Below are 22954 nucleotides of genomic sequence, written 5' to 3'. Positions count from 1 at the left end.
CAATGTTCCCGGAGGCTGTTCTATGAACTTGTAACACCAGCATGCTATACGGACTAACTCTTTAAGTAAGTTTCACGCATATTTCCTTTATAGCCATATGCGATAAGTCTCCCGACCGCAAATAGAAACTTACGCTTCGCTGTTTACTTTCCACAGCTTGTTGATACTACTCATCACATGTTGCATCCGTAAGTTGTACCGACATGTCGAGCACCCTTTTGAGTCTTCAATCACTCTATAACCGTTTGACCTCGTTTGAGCACCCCTAGTCTTTAATCCCTTTATAACTGTTGGACCTCGTTTGAGCACCCCTGTTCCTTCCTACCAAGCACTTAGCTTCTTTATTAACTCACATTTGTGGCAGCACTACCTAGGACACTATATCGCATGGTATACACGTCACTCAGCATGTTTTTTATTTTTATTGACCTCCCACACTGGATTTTCCACTGCATGACACGTATTATTTAACTTCACTTAGTAACACAACTCTATTTTTATTAATTGCTATATCTCTTTTTTTAGAGCTCCTTGATAAAGGGCTCATGCCCGAAATGCATTGGAGCAATGCAATTTGCATACATGATGAATAATGATGCAAGTCGTCTAAATGATATGCTAAAAATATTTGAAGATTAAATAAAGACTTTGCAAAAAACTCAATGAACTTTATTTTGGGAGTCAACCTTTGATGAACCCAGAGGTGTGCCTCAAATACAGCGATGCATTCATATGTATGTATGCACTTCTTTTTCTGTATTGCTGTGTTTGACAGGCCAGGGAGTCAGTGCAGGAGGTGTTCCAGTTGTTGAAATTCTTCATTGCTTTGGGGAGCCTATTGCTGTGTTTGGTTTAGTGGGTATTGAAATCAGTGTCCCAGTCCTTGTCAGTGATGCTGCTCTAGTTTTGTCTGGCTGATCTGGGCTAAGTGCATGTGCGCTGGACTGGAAAGGAGATGCTAAAATTGAGGAGGGCGTGGTCTGTCCAGCAAACTGGTGCGGGCTCCTTTATTTAATTTCTCTTATTTAAAAGGTTTTATATAGCGCTACTGGACCCAAGAGTATCAGAGTGCTTTATAAGATAGGTTAACACATCAAGAAACAGATTAACATAGTGCAGTTTACTAACATAGGATAAGGCATTTAAAGCATACGAGAGTAAGAGGAAAAAGTTATTTAGAGATCAAGTAACGGAGAAGAGGACAGTTGAATAATTAGATAGAGAGAGGAAAGTAGAGAAGGAGAGAGAATATAGGAAATGGAAGTAAGAGGGGGTGAATCAAGAAGTGGAAAGAAAAAAGAAAGGACAGAGTGTTCAGTAACATCAAGGACCCCAATATTTGTTGAGAAGAAGCATCTTGAGGCTTTTTTTGAAGAGAGGGTAGGAGGGGTTGCAAGAAGATCTTTGGGAAGAGAGTTCCAAATCGAAGGAGCATTGCCTGAGAATGCACATGATTGAGTCTTTTTATTTTTGATCCGAGGGGGGATTAGGACAAGGGCATTAGTGCTCCTCAAAGACCTAGAACACTCTGCTTTTTGTAGTTTGTCAGAAAGGTACGAAGGGGTGTTTTGGTGAAGGGCTTTGTGAGTGATACAGGCAATCTTGTAGGTGGATCTTCCTTCTATTGGGAGCCAATTGAGGTTTTTGAGGACAGGAGAGATGTGATCATATCGCTTACAGTCAGAGATAAACCTGGCCGCCAGGTTGTGGACAGATTTAATCGGCGCAAGTTGGACTTTGGGGGTGCCAGCAAGGGTGGCATTGCCATAGTCAATTCTTGAAAGGACAAGAGGTTGTACAATGATTTTGAAATCGTCAGCTGGAATAAAGGGTTTCATTTTTTAAGGTAGTGTAAAGTGAAGAGAGCACCTTTGGCTGCATTTTTAATGTGAGGGATGAGATTAAGATTCTGGTCGATGCTAATGCCAAGGGATTTGACAGAGTTAGAGGTGGAGAGAGAGCAGTTAAGTGCATTGCTATCTGTGATCCAGTGTTGGATAGTCAGAGAGTTGTTTTGGGGAGCGAAAAGGATGATTTCAGTTTTTTTAGGATTATGTTTGAGGTGGTTAAGGTGAAACCAGGCTTGGACTTTATTGAGGGTATCGTTGAGATGTAAGATGTTGTTGTGGGCTTTGATCTTATAATATAGTTGAGTGTCATTGGCATAGAGGTGGAAACTAATTTTAGCTTGTTTGAGAAAGGTTGAATAGGGTTGGGGAGAGGATAGAACCTTGTGGGACACCAAGTGAGACAGGTTGAGGTTTTGAGAGGCAATCACTGAGCTTAATTTGTTGGGTTCTATTATGGAGATATGAGGTGAACCACTTGAGGACATTGCCATCAAAACCGAAGCGGTCTTTGAGAGTTTTAAATAGGGTGGGATGATGGACAGTATCAAAGGCTGCAGAGAGGTCAAGCAGGATTAGGAGGGAGGATTCCCCTTTGTCCAAAGAGTGATGAATGTTGCCAGTAAAATTGAGCATAGCAGTTTCGGGGCTGCATCCCTTTCTGAAACCAGATTGGAAAACATCAAGGAGATTGAAGGAGACAATATGGTTATCCAGTTGAGACAGGATACATTTTTCAAGAGCTTGGAGATGAAGGGAAGGTTTGAGATAGGGCGCAAATTATTTAAGTAATTAGGGTCAGCAGCAGTGTTTTTGAGGATGGGGGATATTTGTCCTAGTTGAAGGGAGGCAGGAACACAACCAGTGGTGAAGGAGGAGTTGATAATATTGGTCCATATGTTGGCAATGATGTGTTTAAGTTCCTGAACCAAATGGGCGGGAAGAGGATCTTTGGTATGTGAGGATGGTTTGAGTTTGGAGATGATGTTGAGAAAAGCAGTTTCAGATATTAGTCAAAATTCGCTCTAAGAAGCGTTGTTTTTAGGCTGGGAGTCAATATAATTGGAGTCAAGCTGGGGGAGAGTGAGGAGGGGTTGTGAGGGGTCATGATGAAGGGGAGAGGTGGACAAAAGTGCAGTAGGAATGCTCTGGAGGAGGTTATGGCAGAAGGGAGGCTGGAATGAGAGAGGGGTTGGTTGAGTGGGGGGTGGTAGAGAAGGATTGCTCTATCTTGTTGACTTTACTAGAAAAGAAGCTAGCGATTTCTTCGCATCTCTCAACAGTGGCTAATAGTTTTGGAGGGCCAGAGGAAGTTTGTTTTTTGACAATGTTAAAAAGTTCTCTGGGACGGTTTCTATCCTGGTCAATTTGAGAACGGAGGAAGGAGGCTCTTCTCGTTGAAGATGTGCTTCTTGTATTTGGCCCTGGCGTTTCTAAGGAGTACCAAATTAGCAGAGGAAGGATGATCCCTCCAACAACGTTCTGACTGCCTGAGGGCACGTCTTTCATTATTAAGGGCGGAGTTGAACCAGGATTTGAGTGGGATTTTTTTTGTTGTTTTAGTTTGGTTGGGGCAATTTGGTCAAGGGCTTCAAGCATAGAATTATTGTAATGATCAGTTAGGTCGGTAGTGCTGTAAGAGAGAGGGGGGAGAAGTAATTGAGTTTTAATTGTGGATTCCAAATCGCCAGGGGGAATGAGGTGAAGATTACGAGTATGTTTCATTGGTAAACTGCTGATTGGGGTAGGACGAGTAGTAGAGCTTTTCATGGTGAAGAGCATAAGGTGGTGATCTGACCAGTCCATGGGAATGATCATGGAGAGGGAGGCCAGATCCTTGCTGGTGATAATAGCATCAAGGGTGGCACCTTTAGAGTGAGTTGGGGATTGGCAGAGTTGAGTCAGGTCACTAATGTCCTTAGTATCAATAAAAAGGATGACTGCAGGGTCCTCAATTTTAATCCAATGGATATTATAGTCACCTAGGAAGAGATTCCTGGAGTTAGAGAGCGATGCTTGAATAATGAGGTCAGACAACTCCTCGGTAAAGGAGATAGAATTACCAGGGGGGGTGGTAGATGGTATGTAGGCGAATAGTAGGGGAACCAAGAGTAGTAAGATCGGCTCAGAGGTATTCAAAGGTGGATGGGTCCAGCGTGAGTTTGAGTTCGTCTTTAAAGATTAGGGCAAGGCCTCCTCCTATTTGATCGATTCTATCTTTCTTAAGGATGGAATATCCTGGAGGAGTGAGCATGTCGAGGATAAATGTGGAGTGGGGGTTAAGCCATGTTTCAGTTAGGAATGCAATGTCGATGCTTTCACTGAGGATGGTTTCTGCGATCTCCGTAGCATGGCAAGAGGCAGATCGGCAGTTAATCAACATGCAACAGAGGGTTGACGAGTCGAGGTATTGAGTGGAGGGACAAGGGAGGATATACGTTACTTGTTGTGGGGGTCTGGGTGACGCAGGGTATAGGGGGTACCTGCTCATTCCCATGAGAACTGGGATGGTAGATTTAGGGGAGGGGGGGCTCGCAGGAGAGGTGGGGGGTGGAAGGGTTTTGTTGAGAACGGTGCGGTCATGGGGGTCACAGGGAGTAGAAAGGCACGGGAAGAGGGGAGGGCTTTTGGAGTTGAAACCGTCAGTCTTAGGTAGGGGAGAGACGGGGGAGTTTGTGGTCAAGTTAATTCCCAAGGTCACTGGGCAAGAAGCATGATGTGGAGGGGAGATCGTAGTTGCGGTGCATGGGAGGAAGACATTAGTAAGTTCAACGGGGTCAGGTGGGGACAGGTAGCTCAGAAGGAGGGGTGGGCTAGGTAGAGTATTGGTGTTATCTACAATAATAGGCGAGAAGTTTGGGGGGAATGAGAGGTGTTTTGATATGAGACACTATGCAGTTTTGTGAGGGGACAGTGGGGTGGGAGTGATCCGGAGAGTGGATCCTGGCAAGGAGAGAGAAGTCATTTTTGAGGGAGGCGAGTTCTAAAACAAAGGACTAAAGGAGAAGTTTGACATTAAGGAGTGATTGGGTAAGAAGTGAGGAATGAAGGTGGTTAGTTGTATTTGGGAAGTGAGAAGAGTTAGAATTATCCAAGAGCGGGAGATTGGTGAGAGTAGAACCTGGGGGTGGAGGAGAAGGGAGTTATAGAGTGGGGGAGGGTTACGAGAGGGCGAGAGAGAAGTGGGGAAACTCGGGTTCTTTTTGAGGAGAAGGGGACAGAGAAGGTTGAGGTGGTTGAGGAATTGGGTTTGGGAAGGTTGGTTGGGACATGAGGAGGAGGGACAATATAGGACGGTATGATTGGTATGATGGGGACCGCGGGAGTGATCATGGGAATGTGTGAAGGGGTTAGCTGGGGAGGCAATGGGTGAGCTGTTAGGGGGGGTATGTGGGGGGTTAAAAGAGGAGGGAGTGGATTTAGTGCATCTGGGGCTGGAGTAGTACGGGAGCCAGAAGGAGAGGGGTGTATAGAAGAAAGTAAATTATTGGGAGGAGTAGATAGAGGATGGCAGGTAAGAGAGGCTGGAGGAGTAGCGGAAGTGTCATAAGAAGTAGGGGATGGGGGAAAATTGTTCAAGGGGAGATCGCATGGAGTGGGGCATACCAAAGAGCTTAAAGACTTCGGGGTTAGAGAGGGAGCAAGAGTATGCGTGCGGGGAACAAGAATTTATGAAGAGAGTTGAGGGGGCATGTGAGCAGGGAGGCGTGGGGAGGATTGCAGAGCAGGAGAAGAAGACGGGGTGAGAGAGCATGGGAGAAGAGTGTAGTGGGGAGGGTTACAGGGGTGAGGGGGCAGGGTGAAGAGGGGGGTGGGGAGGATAGGAGAGCATGAAAAGGGTATGGGGAGGGAATGGGAGGGATAGGAGGGAGTGGGAGAATCATTAGTGGAGGCGGGTGGGAGAGAGGCAGACACACTAAGTGGTTGGAAGTTAAGGGTGTCATTACAGGTTATAGTGTTGAGAGCAGGAGTAGTCAGTTGTGATTGGGTATAGTCATCAAGGTTGAGGGAAGAGGTGAGTGAGTCAGTGAGAAGAGATGGGGGTAAGGGAGTGTATGGTGTCATTGCTGGTAATAGTATTGAGAGCTAGAGTAGTCAGTTGAGGTTGGGTATAAACATCAAGGTTGGGGGGAGAAATGGGTGAATCAGTGAGAAGGTATAGGGGGGAAAGGGGGTGTAGGGTGTCATTGCTGGTTGCAGTATTGAGAGCTGGAGTAGTCCGTGGAGGTTGGGTATAGACATTAAGGTTGGGTGAAGAGGTAGGTGAATCAGAGAGAAGAGTTAGGGGGGCACGAGAGAATGGGGGTAGAGAAGGATCTAAATGTTGAGGGGGTGGGAGGTGAGGGTTCAGGGTCTGTGAGAGATTTTGGGATAGTGTACTGAAGTGGTGTTCAAAGATGTTAAGGTGTTTTTCAGACGCTTGGATGAGTATGTTTCCATATTTGAAAATGGAAATGTCTATTTCACCTGGAAAAGAAGAAGAGGGAGTGGTGGAGAGTTTCAGACTATAGAGATTATTGCGGGAATTAGTGATAGGGAGGTGTCGGAGAAATAATCTTTCCCATTTTGATGGGCGTTTGGTGAAGAAGATGTAATTGGTAATTGTGGAGGAGGTAAGGCTATTGTAGCTATTGGCAAATAAGGTTTCTTGATGGAGACTGAGAAGCTTTTGCTTGAAGTTTTTCTTACCATGCTTGGAAAGATGGGAGGGGTAAAGGATGGACCATGAGTTGGGGCCAAGTTTAGAGATAGGTGATACTGGGATAGTGGGAGAAAGTGTAAGGGGAGGCATGATTGAGAGAAAAGTGAAAGAGAGAAGAAGCATGGAAATTAAACCACATACACCATCAAAACCAGAATATAAAGAGCGAGACTAAGGAAAGGGGGGGAGTAGAGTTACGTTTAGCCAAAGCAAATTACAATTGTAATAAGTTGGGGTGTAACATACACAAGAGCATCATATAGGGGGACAACATAGTCATAAAGAGTACACGAGAAGAGTAGAACACATCAAAACTTAAATTCAAAAATTGAAATTAAAAAATGAAAATGCTATGAATCACATAGAGAGAATAAACGCCAACGAAGTGGGGTACGAGCAGCATAAATAGCACGCTAACATAAGTTAGACAATGTAAGCAAACAAATATAAGCAATATAGAAGGGGTTAGAATTGAGGAGTAGCATACAAGAGAGCATCAAATGGGAGAGCAGCGTAGTCAAGAAGAGTACACGAGCAGAATAGATCACACATTGAACTTAAATTAAAAATAAAATAAAAAGATATGCATCACAAATATATAGATGGAGGCAATTTCAGGTGCAAGAAGGTATAAATAGTGGAAAAACTTGGAACCAAGGGTGCATGCATACATATATAAGCAAAATGAGTAGGGGCAATGTCAGGTGCGGGAGGGCATAAGATAGAACACGTCAATTACTGCAGGGCTCCGCTACACATCTCCCCTTTTGGCCTCCTGGAGACACCCACCTTATCCTGGGTACGTCCGTCTGTAGAGACCCTTTCCGGGCTCAACACTGAGTTGTAGCCAAGTCTTATATCTGTCTTGCCAAATGTGTTTAGACAGTCAGGAGTGTGTAGTAAGGCGGTCTTTGTCAGCCGTTTGCTTGGTCGTCATCACCAGCCCTTCGTCCTTCGTAGGATTAAGCAGACTGCCATCTCAGCAACGGATGGGATACCGCCGCCATTTTAGGACCAGGCAGCCAATGGTGAAGAAGTAGTTTAATAATGGAAGATGTGGTGGACCTTCCAAGCATTGTCGCGCGGAGTAGCCAAAGCTGTAATCCGATCAGCTGCTCCGCGGAGCTACTTACGGTCGAGTCCAAAGCACACAGCAGGGGTCGATCCAGGGTCCCGTGCAACCCGCGGGTTCAGGCACCAGGTGAAGGGATCGGCGAGCTGCAGCCCCAGTGCGGCAGAAGCAGGCACGGAAAGCCCAGATAGCACCGCAGGAGCCGATCTCAGGCTCGGTGCAAATCACAGGACTTGGGCTGCACTCATGATCCAGGGATGCAGCCCCACAACGGGAGAAGGCAGGACTAGGGCTGCACTTGTGATCCAAGGACGTAGCCCCACAACGGGAGAAGGCAGGTAGGCACACAAAGCCAGCACAACGCCGGAGTCGACCTTGCGCCCGTAGGAAGCCACCGCCTCATGAATATCAGGACCAAGCATTGCACAGATTACCTCGGAAACTGGACAACAACAAGTTGAGCATTTCCGGAGCCCGGCAGCGAAAATCGCAGTAAGTTCACAGCCAAACTCTGTTTTTGTTGGGTGGTTCAGAGGGTTCCACATTCTGGTCCAGGGGGGTGGAAAAAGGTGGGCAGGTGAGGTGTTTTATCTGGGAATGTTCACCTAAAAGTGATCCCCAAACCTGGAGCCCTTCAAGGGTGCTCCTCCTTAGGCGTTTCAGAGGTTTTCGAAAGGGGTGAAAATAGGGTCCAGGAATTGTCTGGTGACAAGGGTAGGTCTTGTTACTCATTGTGTGAGGCCCGGGATTCCAAGGTCTTTGATGAGTGCTTTTAGAGTTGGGGTTGGCATGGTCTTCCAGTTGGAAGTTCAGGTCTCCATGTAGAATGTAACTGCTAGTGTTGGGCTAGTGGTGCAACAAAGTCTGTGATTGTTTCTGTGAAGTTGGTGTGTGTTTCAGGTGATCTGTAGCTGAGATGCTGTATGGGGGAAGTTAGCTGTGACATGGAGCTTGAACAACAGGAGTTCAAAACTGGAGAATAATGTGTCTGTTGGGGTGGGGCAGTTGATGAATTTCATGTGAATGATCCCAATTCCGCCTCTGGTATTGTGAAGTCTGTCCTCCTTGGTGAACTTGTAGCCAGAGGCATGGCTGTATCAATTTCGGATGCCGATGCCGATGCGAGGCTCTTCCGGGTTTCCGTAGGAAAAGTAGGTCTGGGGTATTGTTGTGCAGGAGGTCCCAGATCTCTGTGGTGTGTTTGGTGAGTTAGTGTGTGTTGATGAGGATATATGTGAGTGTGGAGTGTTGTGAGGGTTGTTGCAAGACAATGTGATTACAGGTGCATGGTGATAGCACCTAGGAAAACAAAATGTTTAACCAAGACACATTTACTGTTCAGTTCATGTGTCCGATTAGTCAATTCATTAGGAATTTGAAATGTATGTGTCTATTTGTTAAGTTGACATTCACCCTTGGGTCCCTTGCTCTGAAATAACAGATATTATTCAGGTACTCATTTTAGCAACCTCGGAAGAGTGAAAGGCTGATGGTCATCAAGTCAAGATTACATTCCTTCAGTGATTGGATTAATCTCCTGAGCCACCGGACTCTCGGCCTATCTTTATTTTATGTGTAATGGTATGTGTATCTTCTAAAGAAGCTGTTTGTTTTGTAAATTAGATGCTTCTTGGTACCTTGGACATCAGCATGATTATTTAGGGCTAGCTTTAGAGTTTGGCAGACGTGTTACTCTGCCTCACACTTGACTGATAAGGCGGAAAGGATATCGCCCACGTTGCTGACGGAGTAACTTGTTCATCATACTCTAAATCAGTACCAAATTATTTTCAGTTATTTTTGTTAGCCGAGTACACAGCATTTAAAATGATATCACTAATATATCCACCGAGTCTAGCTTTGCCGCCGGGTGCCTGAGTCCCTTCAACTGGAATGTGTTGTATTCAGGCTATGACTTCGACTTGCTGGCTTCATCTCAACCCTTGTTATGTTATGTTGTAAAGGTACTTAGTGGGACCATCAAGGTTCTTAAAGCGCTATGAGGAGCGAAAGAAGGTCTATGGAGGAAGGGAATGATGGGCGAATATTGAGAATAAAATTATCAATTCCAAAAAGATTGCCATGTACCCGGTTGGAAGAGTGGTAGTGCTTTATGTGTGGGCTACCCGTGTGTGCGCAGAAATGGCTGTGTGCGGGCCAGATACCTAGAAGGTGGGAGTTAGAGACAGGATGAGGGATAGAAATAAAGGGGAGCTGTGGACAGTGTTTGTGAGATGAATCGACTCTCACAGCCTTATAGCATGAGAGAGAAAGAAACAGAAAGATGGCTAAAAGAGAGACAACGGGAAATAGTGAAAGAGGAAAATAGAGTGAGTGAGGACGAGTTAAAAGAGAAAGAAAAGAATGAGGGGGCTTGTCTTAACACGTAACGTTTCTCAGGACTAGACATCCAGCAGCCACAGGACGGCGTAGACCTCACATCAGAATTCATACTGTAGGGCGTGCGCCGGAAGCCTGCCTCTTGAGCCTTGACTACAGATCTGCACACAGCTGTGCAGGTGTACCTTGAACTGCCGTCCAGGGAGGCATTTACTGTTTTCATTTCCTCATCAGAAATCTTTGCGTGTTTTTAAAGAGGCGCCTGGCCTGACGCAGGGATGCCAGGGTGAACGCTGCCGGGCAGCTTCAGGCTCGTTTGATTTGCACTAGGACACGTTATTCATGAGAGCAGAGTTACTGAAGGGTTATAAAGCAAAGCGTACCCACTCACTACCTGTTGTGAAGCTCCAGTATAAATGGTCAGTCTTAGAAACCGAGATGCTATTGCAATTGGATCCTGAGAACAAGCTACATCTGCTGTTTGTAGAATTAACAAATATATTTTGTCTGTGTTTCAGCCATGCGCCCCCGGGTCCCGGGACTTTCGTGAGAAGCAATGTGCAGACTTTGACAACCTGCCTTTTCGGGGGAAGTATTACAGCTGGAGGCCCTACACTGGAGGTAATATATAGCCTGTTGCGATCATGCTTGTGGGGCCTGGCAACATGCAGGGGGCCTGAAGCAGGCACTCTGTGCTCAGTAGCTTGGTAGTGATTTGAGAGGCTTTTACATCTCAGCAATTCCGTTAGCTCTGCGAATTAACATTTGTTGGTCTGCCCAGATGCAGATGTGAGACAAGTCAAGGGTCAAAACCCAGGTTCTATTGGACAACTTTGTTGTTGCTAAAAATCACCCATGCTTGGCATAATTGGCAGTCTTATTAGCAATATCAATTAAGAACCTCATCACCCTCTTGAAAATGTTGGAGAGCACAGTAAGGGGCACTGTAAAGCAGCATGCTGAATCACTGCTTATTCTGAGCCTCATGTGTGGATATAACCAGTGGTTTCCAGTGTTCTCAACAGGAGACAAAAGTAGGACTATGCCCTCAGGCTGTCAATCTCCCTACTCGTCACAACAAAGGGGTATGCAGCTCCTTTAAAGAGATCAAAAAGATACAGGTCGGTAGTGAACTGAGGAATCAGCAAGGAAGGAGTCTTATTGCTCAGGAGCAAGAGCCCTCATACACCCAGAGGGGTGTCATGCTTCATCACAGTGCAAGTCAATCTCTGTATCTGACCATTAGTTTCTGCTCACTTCACCACGTTGTAAAGAGTTAACCATGATGGGCACCATCCCAATTGGCAGCAAATTCAAATTCAAAGATAGCTTTATTCGGTATTTTGACAAAAAAACATAAAAGCAGACATAAATACAAAATACAAACGTGGGCAGACTAAGTAACTTTTCTCATTAAAACCTCTTACAGAAATACACATCATATAAACAGAACAGATGAGACAGATGAAATTCTTAAAATGCTTAAAAGAGTTCTAAAATTCATTAAAAAACTCATAAAATTCATACAATCTCCTGTATTATGTATTATTTGATGTAATTAGGCACAATATAATACAATTTTTATCCATAAGGTCCTAATCATTGCACATGGTCACTCTACATTTTACGGTGAAGGTCAGGAATTTTATCGCTGTCACAATGGTAAGTTCATCTTGCATCATATACAGTCTGACCAGAGCAGTTTTGCAAGTTCTCAAGCCCCATGTCTTTAGCAGTGGTAACAGGTATCTTTTTCTCCCCCACTGGTAATACTTGCAGAAGAAAATGCAGTGTAGGTTTGACTGATTAGATAGATCATCGCACGGGCATTTTATCAAGTTAGCAGACCAATCATTCGGAGCAGGAAATGTTATTAACCTATAAAAAGACTCAGTCCTCATTCGTGTCAAAAGCATTCTATGGTAGCACGAATAGGTTGGCGCCAGATATGAGTGAAGGCCCACAATTGGCAGCATATTATTTGTTGCCTTTACCTACCTACTCTACAATAAGTTAACCAATATAGGACCCTCGCCAGACTGTTCACCCCTTGGTGGCCAAAATTGACATAACCACCATAGGACACAATCTGCAGGCTGTCCACCTGCTTACATCCATTTGTTGCCTTTCACTTCACCATCTGGTAGTGATGCTACCACGAAAGGCTTCTCAGCACTCAGAAAAAGACACCACTAATCTGTCAGGCAAATCCCATTTGCTAAAAAAGCCATGTCTTTAGATTTTTTCGAAAGATGTCCTCATTAGGATTTTGGTGAAGGTTTACAATTGTAGGATGCCATCCCTAGGTCCCTTGACAACCTCTCTGTTGCTTTTACCTCACTAATCTGCAGTGAGTAAACAATGGAAAGACCTGACCACTAGGCTTTCCACCCCATGCCATGAGGTGAAGGATGTTTGGTGTATAGCGGTCATGGCACAAAATGTTTGGAATCCATGAAAAATAAATATACTAGTCTGCTTGACATGATGGACTTAGTTTGTTTAATATAATGACTATTTGTCGGGAATTAATGTGAGAAAGAAAGACTTGTTGGTTGATGATAATTAGCAGTGACTAGATTGTAAAAAGCAAGATGCTATACAACATTGACTATTCTGATTAAATCTTGTACTCCTGCTTAAATAAGGACAATTACAAATGACTTTTCCTATTTTTTCTGAACAATACCATGTGTGTTTAGTACCACAGAGTGCCTAGATCTAGATCTTAAGTAATGAGTATCCTACATTAGCCACAAAGACTGCTTTATGCTAATGTAGGGTAAAGAGGGGATCCATTAATCCATTTTTGTAACTGACAGAGGTGTACAGCTGCTGGGCCCACAGTAAGGTTCACAGTCAGCGGCGGCTCCTCCACAATGGCAGAGGAGCATCACCCCACTAGCTCAGAGCCAGCAGCTGAAAAATAAAATGATATTTGTTATATTTTATTAACCTGCTCCCCCCCACCATACACTTCCCCTCCCACGCCCCCTCCATCTGTCCACCACTGTTTGTTATTTGCGCCGCCATCCGGTAGTGGATCTCCCAAACATATAGGAAAATTATGTATTTTTCAATAATTGTTGATGCAATCACCTGTATAAGGATTCGCATGTTTCGTAGCTTGCAATGGAATGGCACAATATCTTAAACAGGAACACACATTTGAGGTTGGTTAGCCTGAGCCAAATGTTTACGACATGGTTTCAGTTGAGTAGTTATGTGTGCAATGTTTAAAGTGGGTCTCGGTGTCTGGGATGTATTGTTATTTTTTTATAGTGAAGCTCTTCCATATTGTTTTATGTCTGCCCCAGTTATGGCAGTCACTGCGATATACTCAAGAGAGTTATATTTGTCAGCTGCTGCTTGTTTGCTCCCCAGTCATACATTGTGCAAAACACTAACCACTATCCCGATTCACACAAGAGGAGGGAGAACTGTTGAAAATCTTCTCTTGTAGAATTATTTCTACGTTTAGAATGAATCTCTTACTTTTTGGGATTAATAAATAATCTGTTGACTAGTCAAGGAAATCTGCGGCAGTCGTAAATTAGCTTTAGGCCTCAAATGCTCAAATTTATGCCACATGGAATTAACTAGATGCACTGGTTAATTTGGAGGTAAAAAAATACACGTTTGGGACTTAAGTTTTTCTTAGAAGTTTTCTCCTGGTTTGACATGTTGCTGAATCTGATTTCCCTTCTTGTTCATTTCTTCCACCGTAAAAAAAGATAGATAAGGAGGCCCCCTATCTTGGTTTGTGGGACCAGGGGAGATAAGTAGAGAAACACAGGGGTGTCCCAAAATAACACAAATGTAATATCCTATCAACTACTGCAAAGCTTAATACAACAAAGTGCAATTTAATTAATCACACAAACATGAGATACCGATTATGAGAGAGGCAAGGTAGAACTAAAGGTACATTGTTACAAGTTTAGTATAGTAATCATCTGCATCAGACCAACACATTAGCTCCAGAATTAATAAACAGTCTATTGTCAATGTAGTAAAAAATATTGTGAATATTTATTACATATAGCTGTCTGAAAACAGTTTGCAATTTGTAATGTATTTAAAAACATATGCTAATCAACATAAGTATAAACGAATCACAAAATGTAATAATCAATCACATAATACATAATTACATAGAGTACATAAATGGTATAAAAATGATAAAAAAGAATCAGGAACAAACAAGTGTCGATGCGGCGTTTCGGCTTTTTGTGAATAAAACACCTTCTTCAGGACAGATTCTGCATTGTTAAAAAAAAACACACAATTACCAAACCGTAATTGGTCACAGAGATTTCTTTTCTTTAAAAAAAAAAAAAAATACAATATGCTTAATCTAGTAAGCATTAATTTTTCCAGGGGCAATTTTCTTTTCTTGATTTAATGCTACAGTTATGCTCCTTCGTGTTCTTTTACCACCAACATACATTTTGTTCAATACCTTTTAATGCCTCTCTCTCTCTAACTTTATACTTGAGAAAGACTTAGATCTTTCATCTGTATAAGCCACTATTTATTCTAATATGTTCACCATAATTCCAATATGGTACGTACCTCAATGTTAAAAACAGGGGGGATGTATTAGACTCAGTCATGTACTGGAGTTGTTGCGCTATTTCTTAATTCTTTATTTCTTAATTCTTTGTTTGATAAGATCGTTCTGCTGGCATATCCCATCGATTTAGGGGACTATAAGGTATAAGAGTATTTTTGCAGTCAAATTTTACTTAATATCTCTTATAAAATTGCCATTCGTTATTCAAATTTTTGTCATTTTTGTCATTTTTACGATCTTATCAGACAAAGAATTAAGAAATAGCGCAACAACTCCAGTACATGATTGAGTCTAATACATCCACCCTGTTTTTAACATTGAGGTACGTACCCTATTGGAATTATGGTGAACACATTAGAATAAATAGTGGCTTATACAGATGGAAGATCTAAGTCTTTCTCAAGTATAAAGTTAGAGAGAGAGAGGCATTAAAAGGTATTGAACAAAATGTATGTTGGTGGTAAAAGAACACGAAGGAGCATAACTGTAGCATTAAATCAAGAAAAGAAAATTGCCCCTCGTAATTAATGCTTACTACATTAAGCATATTGTATTGTTTTTTTTTAAAAAAAGAAAAGGAATCTCTGTGACCAATTACGGTTTGGTAATTTTGTGTTTTTTTTAACAATACAGAATCTGTCCTGAAGAAGGTGTTTTATTCACAAAAAGCCGAAACGCCGCGTCGACACTTGTTTGTTCCTGAATCTTTTTTATATTTTTTATACCATTTATGTACTCTATGTAATTATGTATTATGTGATTGATTATTAAATTTTGTGATTCGTATATACTTATGTTGATTAGCATATGTTTTTAAATACATTACAAATTGCAAACTGTTTCCAGACAGCTATATGTAATAAATATTCACAATATTTTTTACTACATTGACTATAGACTGTTTATTAATTCTGGAGCTAATGTGTTGGTCTGATGCAGATGATTACTGTTAGACCTGACATCATTGGCTTGAGTCTCTCCTCCATTTTTTTCTGTTTGCCTCCACTGTTTACGATGTTTTTGCTGGTATACTGCTTTGGGCACTGTGCCACTGCTGATCAGTGCCACAGTGCAAGTGCTCCCTATGTTAAATTACTGTATTGATTGAATTCCATGTTTGGCTTATTTGGTTTACTGTCAGTCCCTAGTCTAGTGCACCAGGAGTGCCAGGGCTTATAAATACAAATGCTGCTCGTGGGCTTGCAGCACATGTTGTGCCACCCACAAGAGCGGCCTAGTAAAAGTATGTCTACAGGTCTGCCATTGCTAGACCTACGTGCAGTCTAGTACTGTCACGCTGACTGCGCAAGTACACCTACTTGCCAGTCCCCAAACCTTCCCTTAACTTCATGTTAGTCACCCCTATGGTAGGCCCACGGGCAGGGTGCATTGTAAGTATAAGGTAGGACAGGCCTGACCAAGTTGGCATGTCCTAATAGTGAATTACAGCCATATTCGTTTTTCACTATTGCGAGGTAACCTGCTCTCCATTAGTTAGAATGGGCTGCCAGGATTATTAATGCTAAATCCTAGCTAGCTCGGGGAGTATGGTGCAATGTCGAGTTTGGTATCCCTGAACTCGGGGTTTAATTACGCATCCGTTTGTGTGGATGGTTTTTGGACTCTGGGTTTGAAAATAGCACTTTTAGAAAGTGGCTATTTTCTTGTCTAACTATTTCTGGTTTCTGCTGGTTTGGTGTGTGTGTGACAGGAGCTGGGTGGCTCCAGAGATCGGCTGAGTCAGTGTGGGATGAGTGGGACATTTGCATGGAGAGTAGGGGGAGAGTAGCTTCTGATAGCCTGCCCTGCCTGATACAATGCTGGCTCCACCTCCTGCCAGGCGACTGATGGCTCTGTGCCTGCCATGGACGATCCTGGCCCCACCTCCTACCAGGAGGCCGATAGCTCTGCTCCTGCCAGTGACAATGCTGGCTCCATCTCCTGCTGGGCGTCTGAGGACCCAGCCCTGCTCAGTGAATAGGCCAGGTGCCTCTGCCTGGCTACACCCACAACAGACCCAGGATGTTGGGAAATTCCCCTGCATGGACAAAGGGATCAAAGCCAAAAAGGGGTATAAGAGAAGGACCCCTGAACCAAGAATTTAGATCACTTCTGACAAGGAACCCTGAAACCAAGGACAAGAAGCCTGCTGATCCAAGGACTTGCCTACCCCTTCTGCCAGTGTGCTGTTTGCTGGGGGGAATCCTGCATTGCTTCTTTATTTTTGCCAAGGAACCAGGAGAGAGGAACTGTGTGTGTACTCTCAAACTTTGCTAAGAAAATCTCCAAGGGCTGGAAGAGTGCCAACCTCCTGTTGAAGTCACAGGGCTAAAGGACTTCATCTGCTTAAAGTGCTGTTTGCTGGAACCTGTGAATCCAGCACCTCTGAAAGAATCCAGCAATCTCGACGCCGACGGACGTCGCCGAATCCAGCTCGACATCGTGAGTAACCGCTCCAGTGTCCCGCTTCCTCGACGCCAGCCGCTGGGCCCGATCGATGCCAGCTGCAACGCCAGTGAGTAGTGAGTTCGGCTCCAGCTCCAAGGGACCTCGTGTCTGCACCGCTGCTGATCGCATCGACTTCGTGCCCTCTCGACGCCGTGAGCGCTGCTCACTCTTGCAACTTCATCATCGACATCGACGACGACGCCGTATCCTGCTTCGCCTCGTGAGCGCTGCTCCCGCCTGACATCTGTCGACGCCGCTGCAGGTCGCCCAGACTCCGAGGCCGGATCGACGCCGGAGGCGTGACGCCGGACATCTCGACGCCGCTGATCATCGTGTGCTTCGCTTTTCCAAGGTACTGTGTTGTGGGGGTCTGCTCGACTCCGGGCTCGACGTAGCGCTCCTCGCGGTCGACGCCGGACCCTTTGGATTAACTTTGCCTCGACGTCGTGTGACTCCTGTGTGGGTTACATTGTTGCCAAGAACTGGGTTTTAAAGAAGAAGAGTTGCTTTTGATACTAAAGACTTTGTGCTAAGAAGAAACTACGCTTGAACTATTATTTTTCCTTCCAAGAGTATTTATTAAGACTGTGGTATATTTTTGTCGTTATTTGGTCTTGTGCTAAGCCTTATATAAAAATCCTTATTTTTATAATACTACTGTGTCGTGTCCATTTGTAGTGTATTCACTTTATTGCTGTATGTGGTCATAAATGCTTAACACACAGCCTCTGAGATAAGCCTGTCTGCTCTGCCAAGCTACCAAGGGGGTGAGCAGGGGTTATCAAAGGGTGTGATCCCCTTGCCCTGACTAGAAAAGGTGTGTCCCTATTTGTCAGAAGTGCATACCTCTGCCAACTAGAGACAGCTGGTTCTAACAATTACTATACTAAACTTGTAACAATATACCTTTAGTTCTACCTTGCCTCTCTCATAATCGGTATCTCATGTTTGTGTGATTAACTAAGTTGCACTTTGTTGCATTAAGCTTTGCAGTAGTTGATAGGATATTACATTTGTGTTATTTTGGGACACCCCTGTGTTTCTCTACTCATTTCTTCCACCAACATAACGTTTCTGTCTTACTCTTTGAGGTCTTTTTTTATCAATGCTTTCTCCCTGTGCCCCTGTTTTTCCATCTTTTCTTTCTTCCCTCTTTTTCCTTTTTGTTTACCTTTCTACCTGTTGCTGTGTCAAAGTCTTTGATGAAAAAGAAATCCCATTCCGCCAAAATAGGTTGAGATGCCTACCACCTACAACCATCACACTAAGCAAGTACGATCTATTGGAGTTCACAGAACACCACTTGCACACGTAAAATTCACCTTTCTTTTTGCTTCTTTACTGGAAAAATATTATTCCTAGTGGCAGAACCAGTCTGAGAACCATAAGCAACGATGGCAAAAAAGTTCAAACCCTTTCTTTCTTTCTTTTCGTTCACTCTCTGTCACTCTTCTCTCCTTAATCTCTCTTCTTCTTTCTGCTCTCTCTCCATCATATCGCTCTCTCTTTTCCACAGTTCTATCTCTTTTCCTTTTCTCTGTCTCTCTGATGCCCCCCACTGCTCCTACTACAAAATAAAGCCCAGTGAGCTGGAGAGAGTGGCAGGGTTTTCAGCGGTAGCCCGGGCCCTATAGAACTGCTGCCGCAAATGTGTTTCCGACAGCCCTTCGGGGAATGCCCTATGAAATCAATGGTCTGTCGACCCTGTCTAGTGGTGAAAGTCATTTTCCAGTGCCTATCAAGATGATGTTTCCTCCCTACCTTTTGTGTCTATCCATTGCGGGAAAAAACGTGTAGAATGATGATGAATGCTGGTCAGCATGCTCACATGATGTTGATGGATCGAACCCCTGCAACACCCTCATTCCCATCTCTCCATAAACCCGTTTTTTTACCTCAACTGTCCTGAACATAGATTTAAAAACACATCTGCGACAAAAGTACGTTCCAAAAATGTGTACCTCCTCAGCAGTCTGCTTTTCAGTCCACCTGCAAGGCACTGAGGAGGGGGCTTGTGTTTGTCTGGGCAGGAAGGTGTCATTAGCGGCCAGAAGTGGCCTTCTCGCTCCCTCGGCGGAGGCCAGGCGCACTGCTCTCTTAAAGCCCCGGCTGCAGCTTTACCGAGAGTCCTCGCGCAATAACCACTCCACGCATCAGTTTGTGTAAAAGGCCATTTATTAGGACAGGCATGACAGCTTACAAAACATAACATTATCAACTTAACAATCCCCCCAACATCCTGCCTTTTAACCGTCATCCACTCACGTGCTCCACCAGCCATTCCCAAATCACACCACAACCTCTTTGCATCCCATTCACTTCCCCTTTCCACTTTCCGACTCCTCGGTCATTTCCATCCATCGCACTCCCGTCTACCACTCTCTCCCATCCTGCGCCTGTAACCCCCCTGCCCGTCATGGACTTCCCACCCCTCCCAGTTCCCGCCACCCAGGGAACCCCCGGAGGGCGGTTACCTGCCCCACCAAGCGTGCACCTTTAGAACTCAGACCCGCCTACACCATATTGACTCATTTCACAGACAACTAATCAAGTCCCGCAGCTCCATGAGGTAAAATGCATTTCCCATGTGAGAAAGGTGCACGCCGTCGTCCCTGAAAAGAAGAGGTTGTTCCAGCTGGAGCCCGACATGAGCCAGCACTTTAATCCCCCGATCCGCACAAAAGAGTCTCATAGCCCTGTTCAGTTTCCTGCGGGCCCTTTCCACGGCCGCAGGCTTGAGTGCACCCCTCCAAATCCTCCTTGGTACAAACTCAGTCCACACAATGCAGGCGCCAGCCAGATTGTGCTTCATCACCTCCAAGTCCCTCTGCATCAAATGCAACAGTGACACTCCCGATTGCTTCACCAAGTCATTTTCCCCCAGGTGGACGATGATCATGTCCGGGCAGCCCAGCTGCAACACTTTCTTTGTCAGCCACGGCAACAGTTCACCCCATCTCATTCCGCTCTTACCCCACCATTGAACTTCATGATGGCTGCTCCTCAGGCCCAGGCTACGACCGTACACCTGCCTGTCAGCATACTTCGAAGCCCAATGCACAAAAGAGTGCCCCACGACCCAAGTGACCGTCTTGGCCCCCGGTCTACGAACACAACCTACGAAGAAAAGGATATTAGTACCAAGGCATGACAAGAAAATACGCCAAGCAGCGCCGCCGTCCAAGCGTTGCGCCCCCGCCCTCACTTGCGCACATAGCGCTCACAGCACCGCGACCTCCAGCGACTAATCCTCCTGATCTCCTCCCATGACCAACCCAAACCCGCCGTAGCCGCCCCAATCCGAAAGGAATGCGTGCCAAACCGAGCCGGATCCCTGCCCAGCCTCCTCAAATTCATCCGCAACACTGCCAACAACTGACCCGACGTCAAACGCTTCCGTGACGCATGCACAAAGATTTCCCCTTCCGTCCGCCGCACTTTCTGCCCAAAGCTCAGCCACTCTCGCACCGGACACACACCTGCACACCCACTCACCGACAACCACACCCATTTACCCCGTCCCACCTGGTCAGTCTTGGACCGCCCCAACCAAATGCCCAAACGGAGCCCATCCACACGCACATCAGCAAACAACCTACCCGGCGCCCCCCGAGCCCCCAGCAGCTCTGACACCCGAAACGCTCCAAAAAACATCCAGATCATGCATAGGCGAAAAAGCGCCACCTCCCCCCCGTTGTAGCAACAATAAACCAATTCCTGCAAAATCAACTTCAATAAGTCAAACGTGACCGCCTCTCTAGGCAACTCCCCGCCCCCCAACTCTGCCCGCACCCTCCCCCAACCCCTCAACATTCGGCTCAGCAGATCCGAACTAGCCGGATCAAACCCAAATACACCATGCAGTAGAAAGACACACCCGCCAACTTGCCAGCAATCGTTGTCTGCGACAACCCCCTATCCATGCAATCCAAAACAAAGTGCACCACCCGCCTTTCGCACTCCTCCTTTGGCAAACACATCACCCCCGTCCCCACGCCCACAAACTTCCCAAACTCACTCCAAGCCAATCTGTACGCCTGCCTAGTAGACTCCGCCAACGACCTTTCCACCAGACCAACCACTCTCACTCCCCCCATGCCCAGATACCCTCCGGCACCTTGGTCTTGCAAGCCTCCGCTCCCGGCGCCAGCTCCCTTAAGCGCAGCCACTGCGAACGAGATAACGCATCCGCAATTTCGTTACTTGAGCCAGGCACATGTTGCGCGTGAAACAGCACATTGTAACGCAGACATAGCAGCATGAAGCTTCGCAGCAAGCGCAGCACCCTCAGATCTTTCGCTTTCTGATTGTTGACCAAGTCCACCACCGTCATATTGTCCACGTGGAACAACACAGACCTGTTCTTGAACTCCGGGCCCCACACCAGCAATGCCACCAACAAGGGAAAGAACTCCAAGAACGCAATGCTCCTGCCCTGACGCAGCCAATGATCCGGCCACCTTTCCGCGCACCAGCGACCGTCCCAGAAAATTCCGAAACCAGCCGCCCCCGCCGCGTCCGAGTAAAGTTGAACCTGCCACACCATCCTGTCCCGCACAAAATCCAAAGACACGCCATTGAAATCCACGAGGAAAACCAGCCACACTCGTAAGTCCGACCGGACCCCCAGCGTAATCCTGACCCTGTGATGTGGGAGGGCCACGCCCGACATGGCCATGCCGAGCCGCCTACAAAACGTTCTCCCAGCCCTCACCACTCTGCAGGCAAAGTTCAACAACCCCAGCAAACGCTGCACAGATCTCAACTCCAGCTTCTGAACCGCGATCGCGCCCTTCAAAGCATCTTGCATCTCAGCCACCTTTGCCACCGGTAAACGCGCCTGCCAGGTCACCGAATCCAATTCAATCCCGAGGAACGTCAGACAACAACTGGGCCCTTCCGTCTTCTCCGGTGCCAAAGGCACCCCAAAATCGCGAGCCAACAACTGAAACTGCTGCAGAGCCCGACCACAGTCGCCAGAACGTCCAGATCCCACAAACAGTAAGTCATCCAAATAGTGAGTCACCAGCCGGTGCCCACTGCGGTCCACAAAGGCCCACTGCAAAAAGGAGCTAAAAGTCTCGAAGAGCGCGCAGGAAATCGCACAACCCATTGGCAACACCATGTCCACAAAAATGGCCCCATCAAACTGCATACCCAAGAGAGGAAAATCCGCCGGATGAATGGGAAGAAGCCTAAAGGCCGACTTGATGTCACACTTGGCCATCTCCGCCCCCCTCCCGCACGACCGCACCAACCCAATGGCATCGTCCACCGAAGCGTACAACACCCTCGAGTCCTCCTCAGCAATGAAATCATTCACCGACCCACCTTCCGGCCAAGACAAGTGATGGATCAACCTGTATTCCCCCTGCTCCTTCTTGGGCACAACCCCCAACGGTGACACGATGAGATCTGAAAGTGGCCACTCCGAGAACGGACCTGCAATACTGCCCTCCGAAACCTCCTTCTCCAACTTACGCACCACTACCCCCGGCAACTCCTTAGCAGACCACAAATTCTCAGCCCAACGCCTCTCCCTGGGCCCCTGATAGCCAATCCGAAAACCTTCCACAAACCCCCAATACAAACGCAACGCCGCCTCCTTATCAGGGTACCGGGAGAGCCATGGACCCATGGCCTCCACCTTAACCGGAGTACGGGCCCTTCGGCCCAGGCTGCCCCCTACCCTTGGCAAATTTCCACTGCTCTGATGGCGTAGCCAAGGTGAGGCACTGCGTGACCGGGTGACGTCCCCCACACTTAGAACACTCATGCTTTAATTTACAAGAGGGGCGGTTGCAGAAACCTTTGTTAAACCCCCAGCAGGCCCCCGAAGCGACCGGCTTGTACTGTTGTCCTGCTGAGCCAGACCACACAGGCTCGCTCCCATGTCCACTTGGGGTTCCCTGGTTACCCGCCCCAGATTGAGCGGGACGCGGCTGAAAGGACCGATACGTGACCGGAAG

The 22954-nt window shown here is 46.1% G+C and overlaps 1 protein-coding gene across 1 annotated transcript in view; it reads left to right on the top strand.

The window, feature by feature from the left end:
• Positions 1-22954, top strand: part of ADAMTS6 (ADAM metallopeptidase with thrombospondin type 1 motif 6) — a 1724075-nt gene that overhangs the window by 1374301 nt on the left and 326820 nt on the right. The window contains exon 15 of the mRNA XM_086963486.1: positions 10480-10582. Coding sequence (XP_086819612.1) covers positions 10480-10582 — 103 coding nt within the window. The remainder of the gene's footprint in view (positions 1-10479; positions 10583-22954) is intronic.

Source organism: Lissotriton vulgaris, chromosome 3_1 (genome assembly GCF_964263255.1).
Source record: "Lissotriton vulgaris chromosome 3_1, aLisVul1.2, whole genome shotgun sequence".
Lineage (NCBI taxonomy): Eukaryota > Metazoa > Chordata > Amphibia > Caudata > Salamandridae > Lissotriton > Lissotriton vulgaris.
Note: the sequence above shows the minus strand (reverse complement) of the source record. Positions and strands in the feature narration are given on the sequence as shown.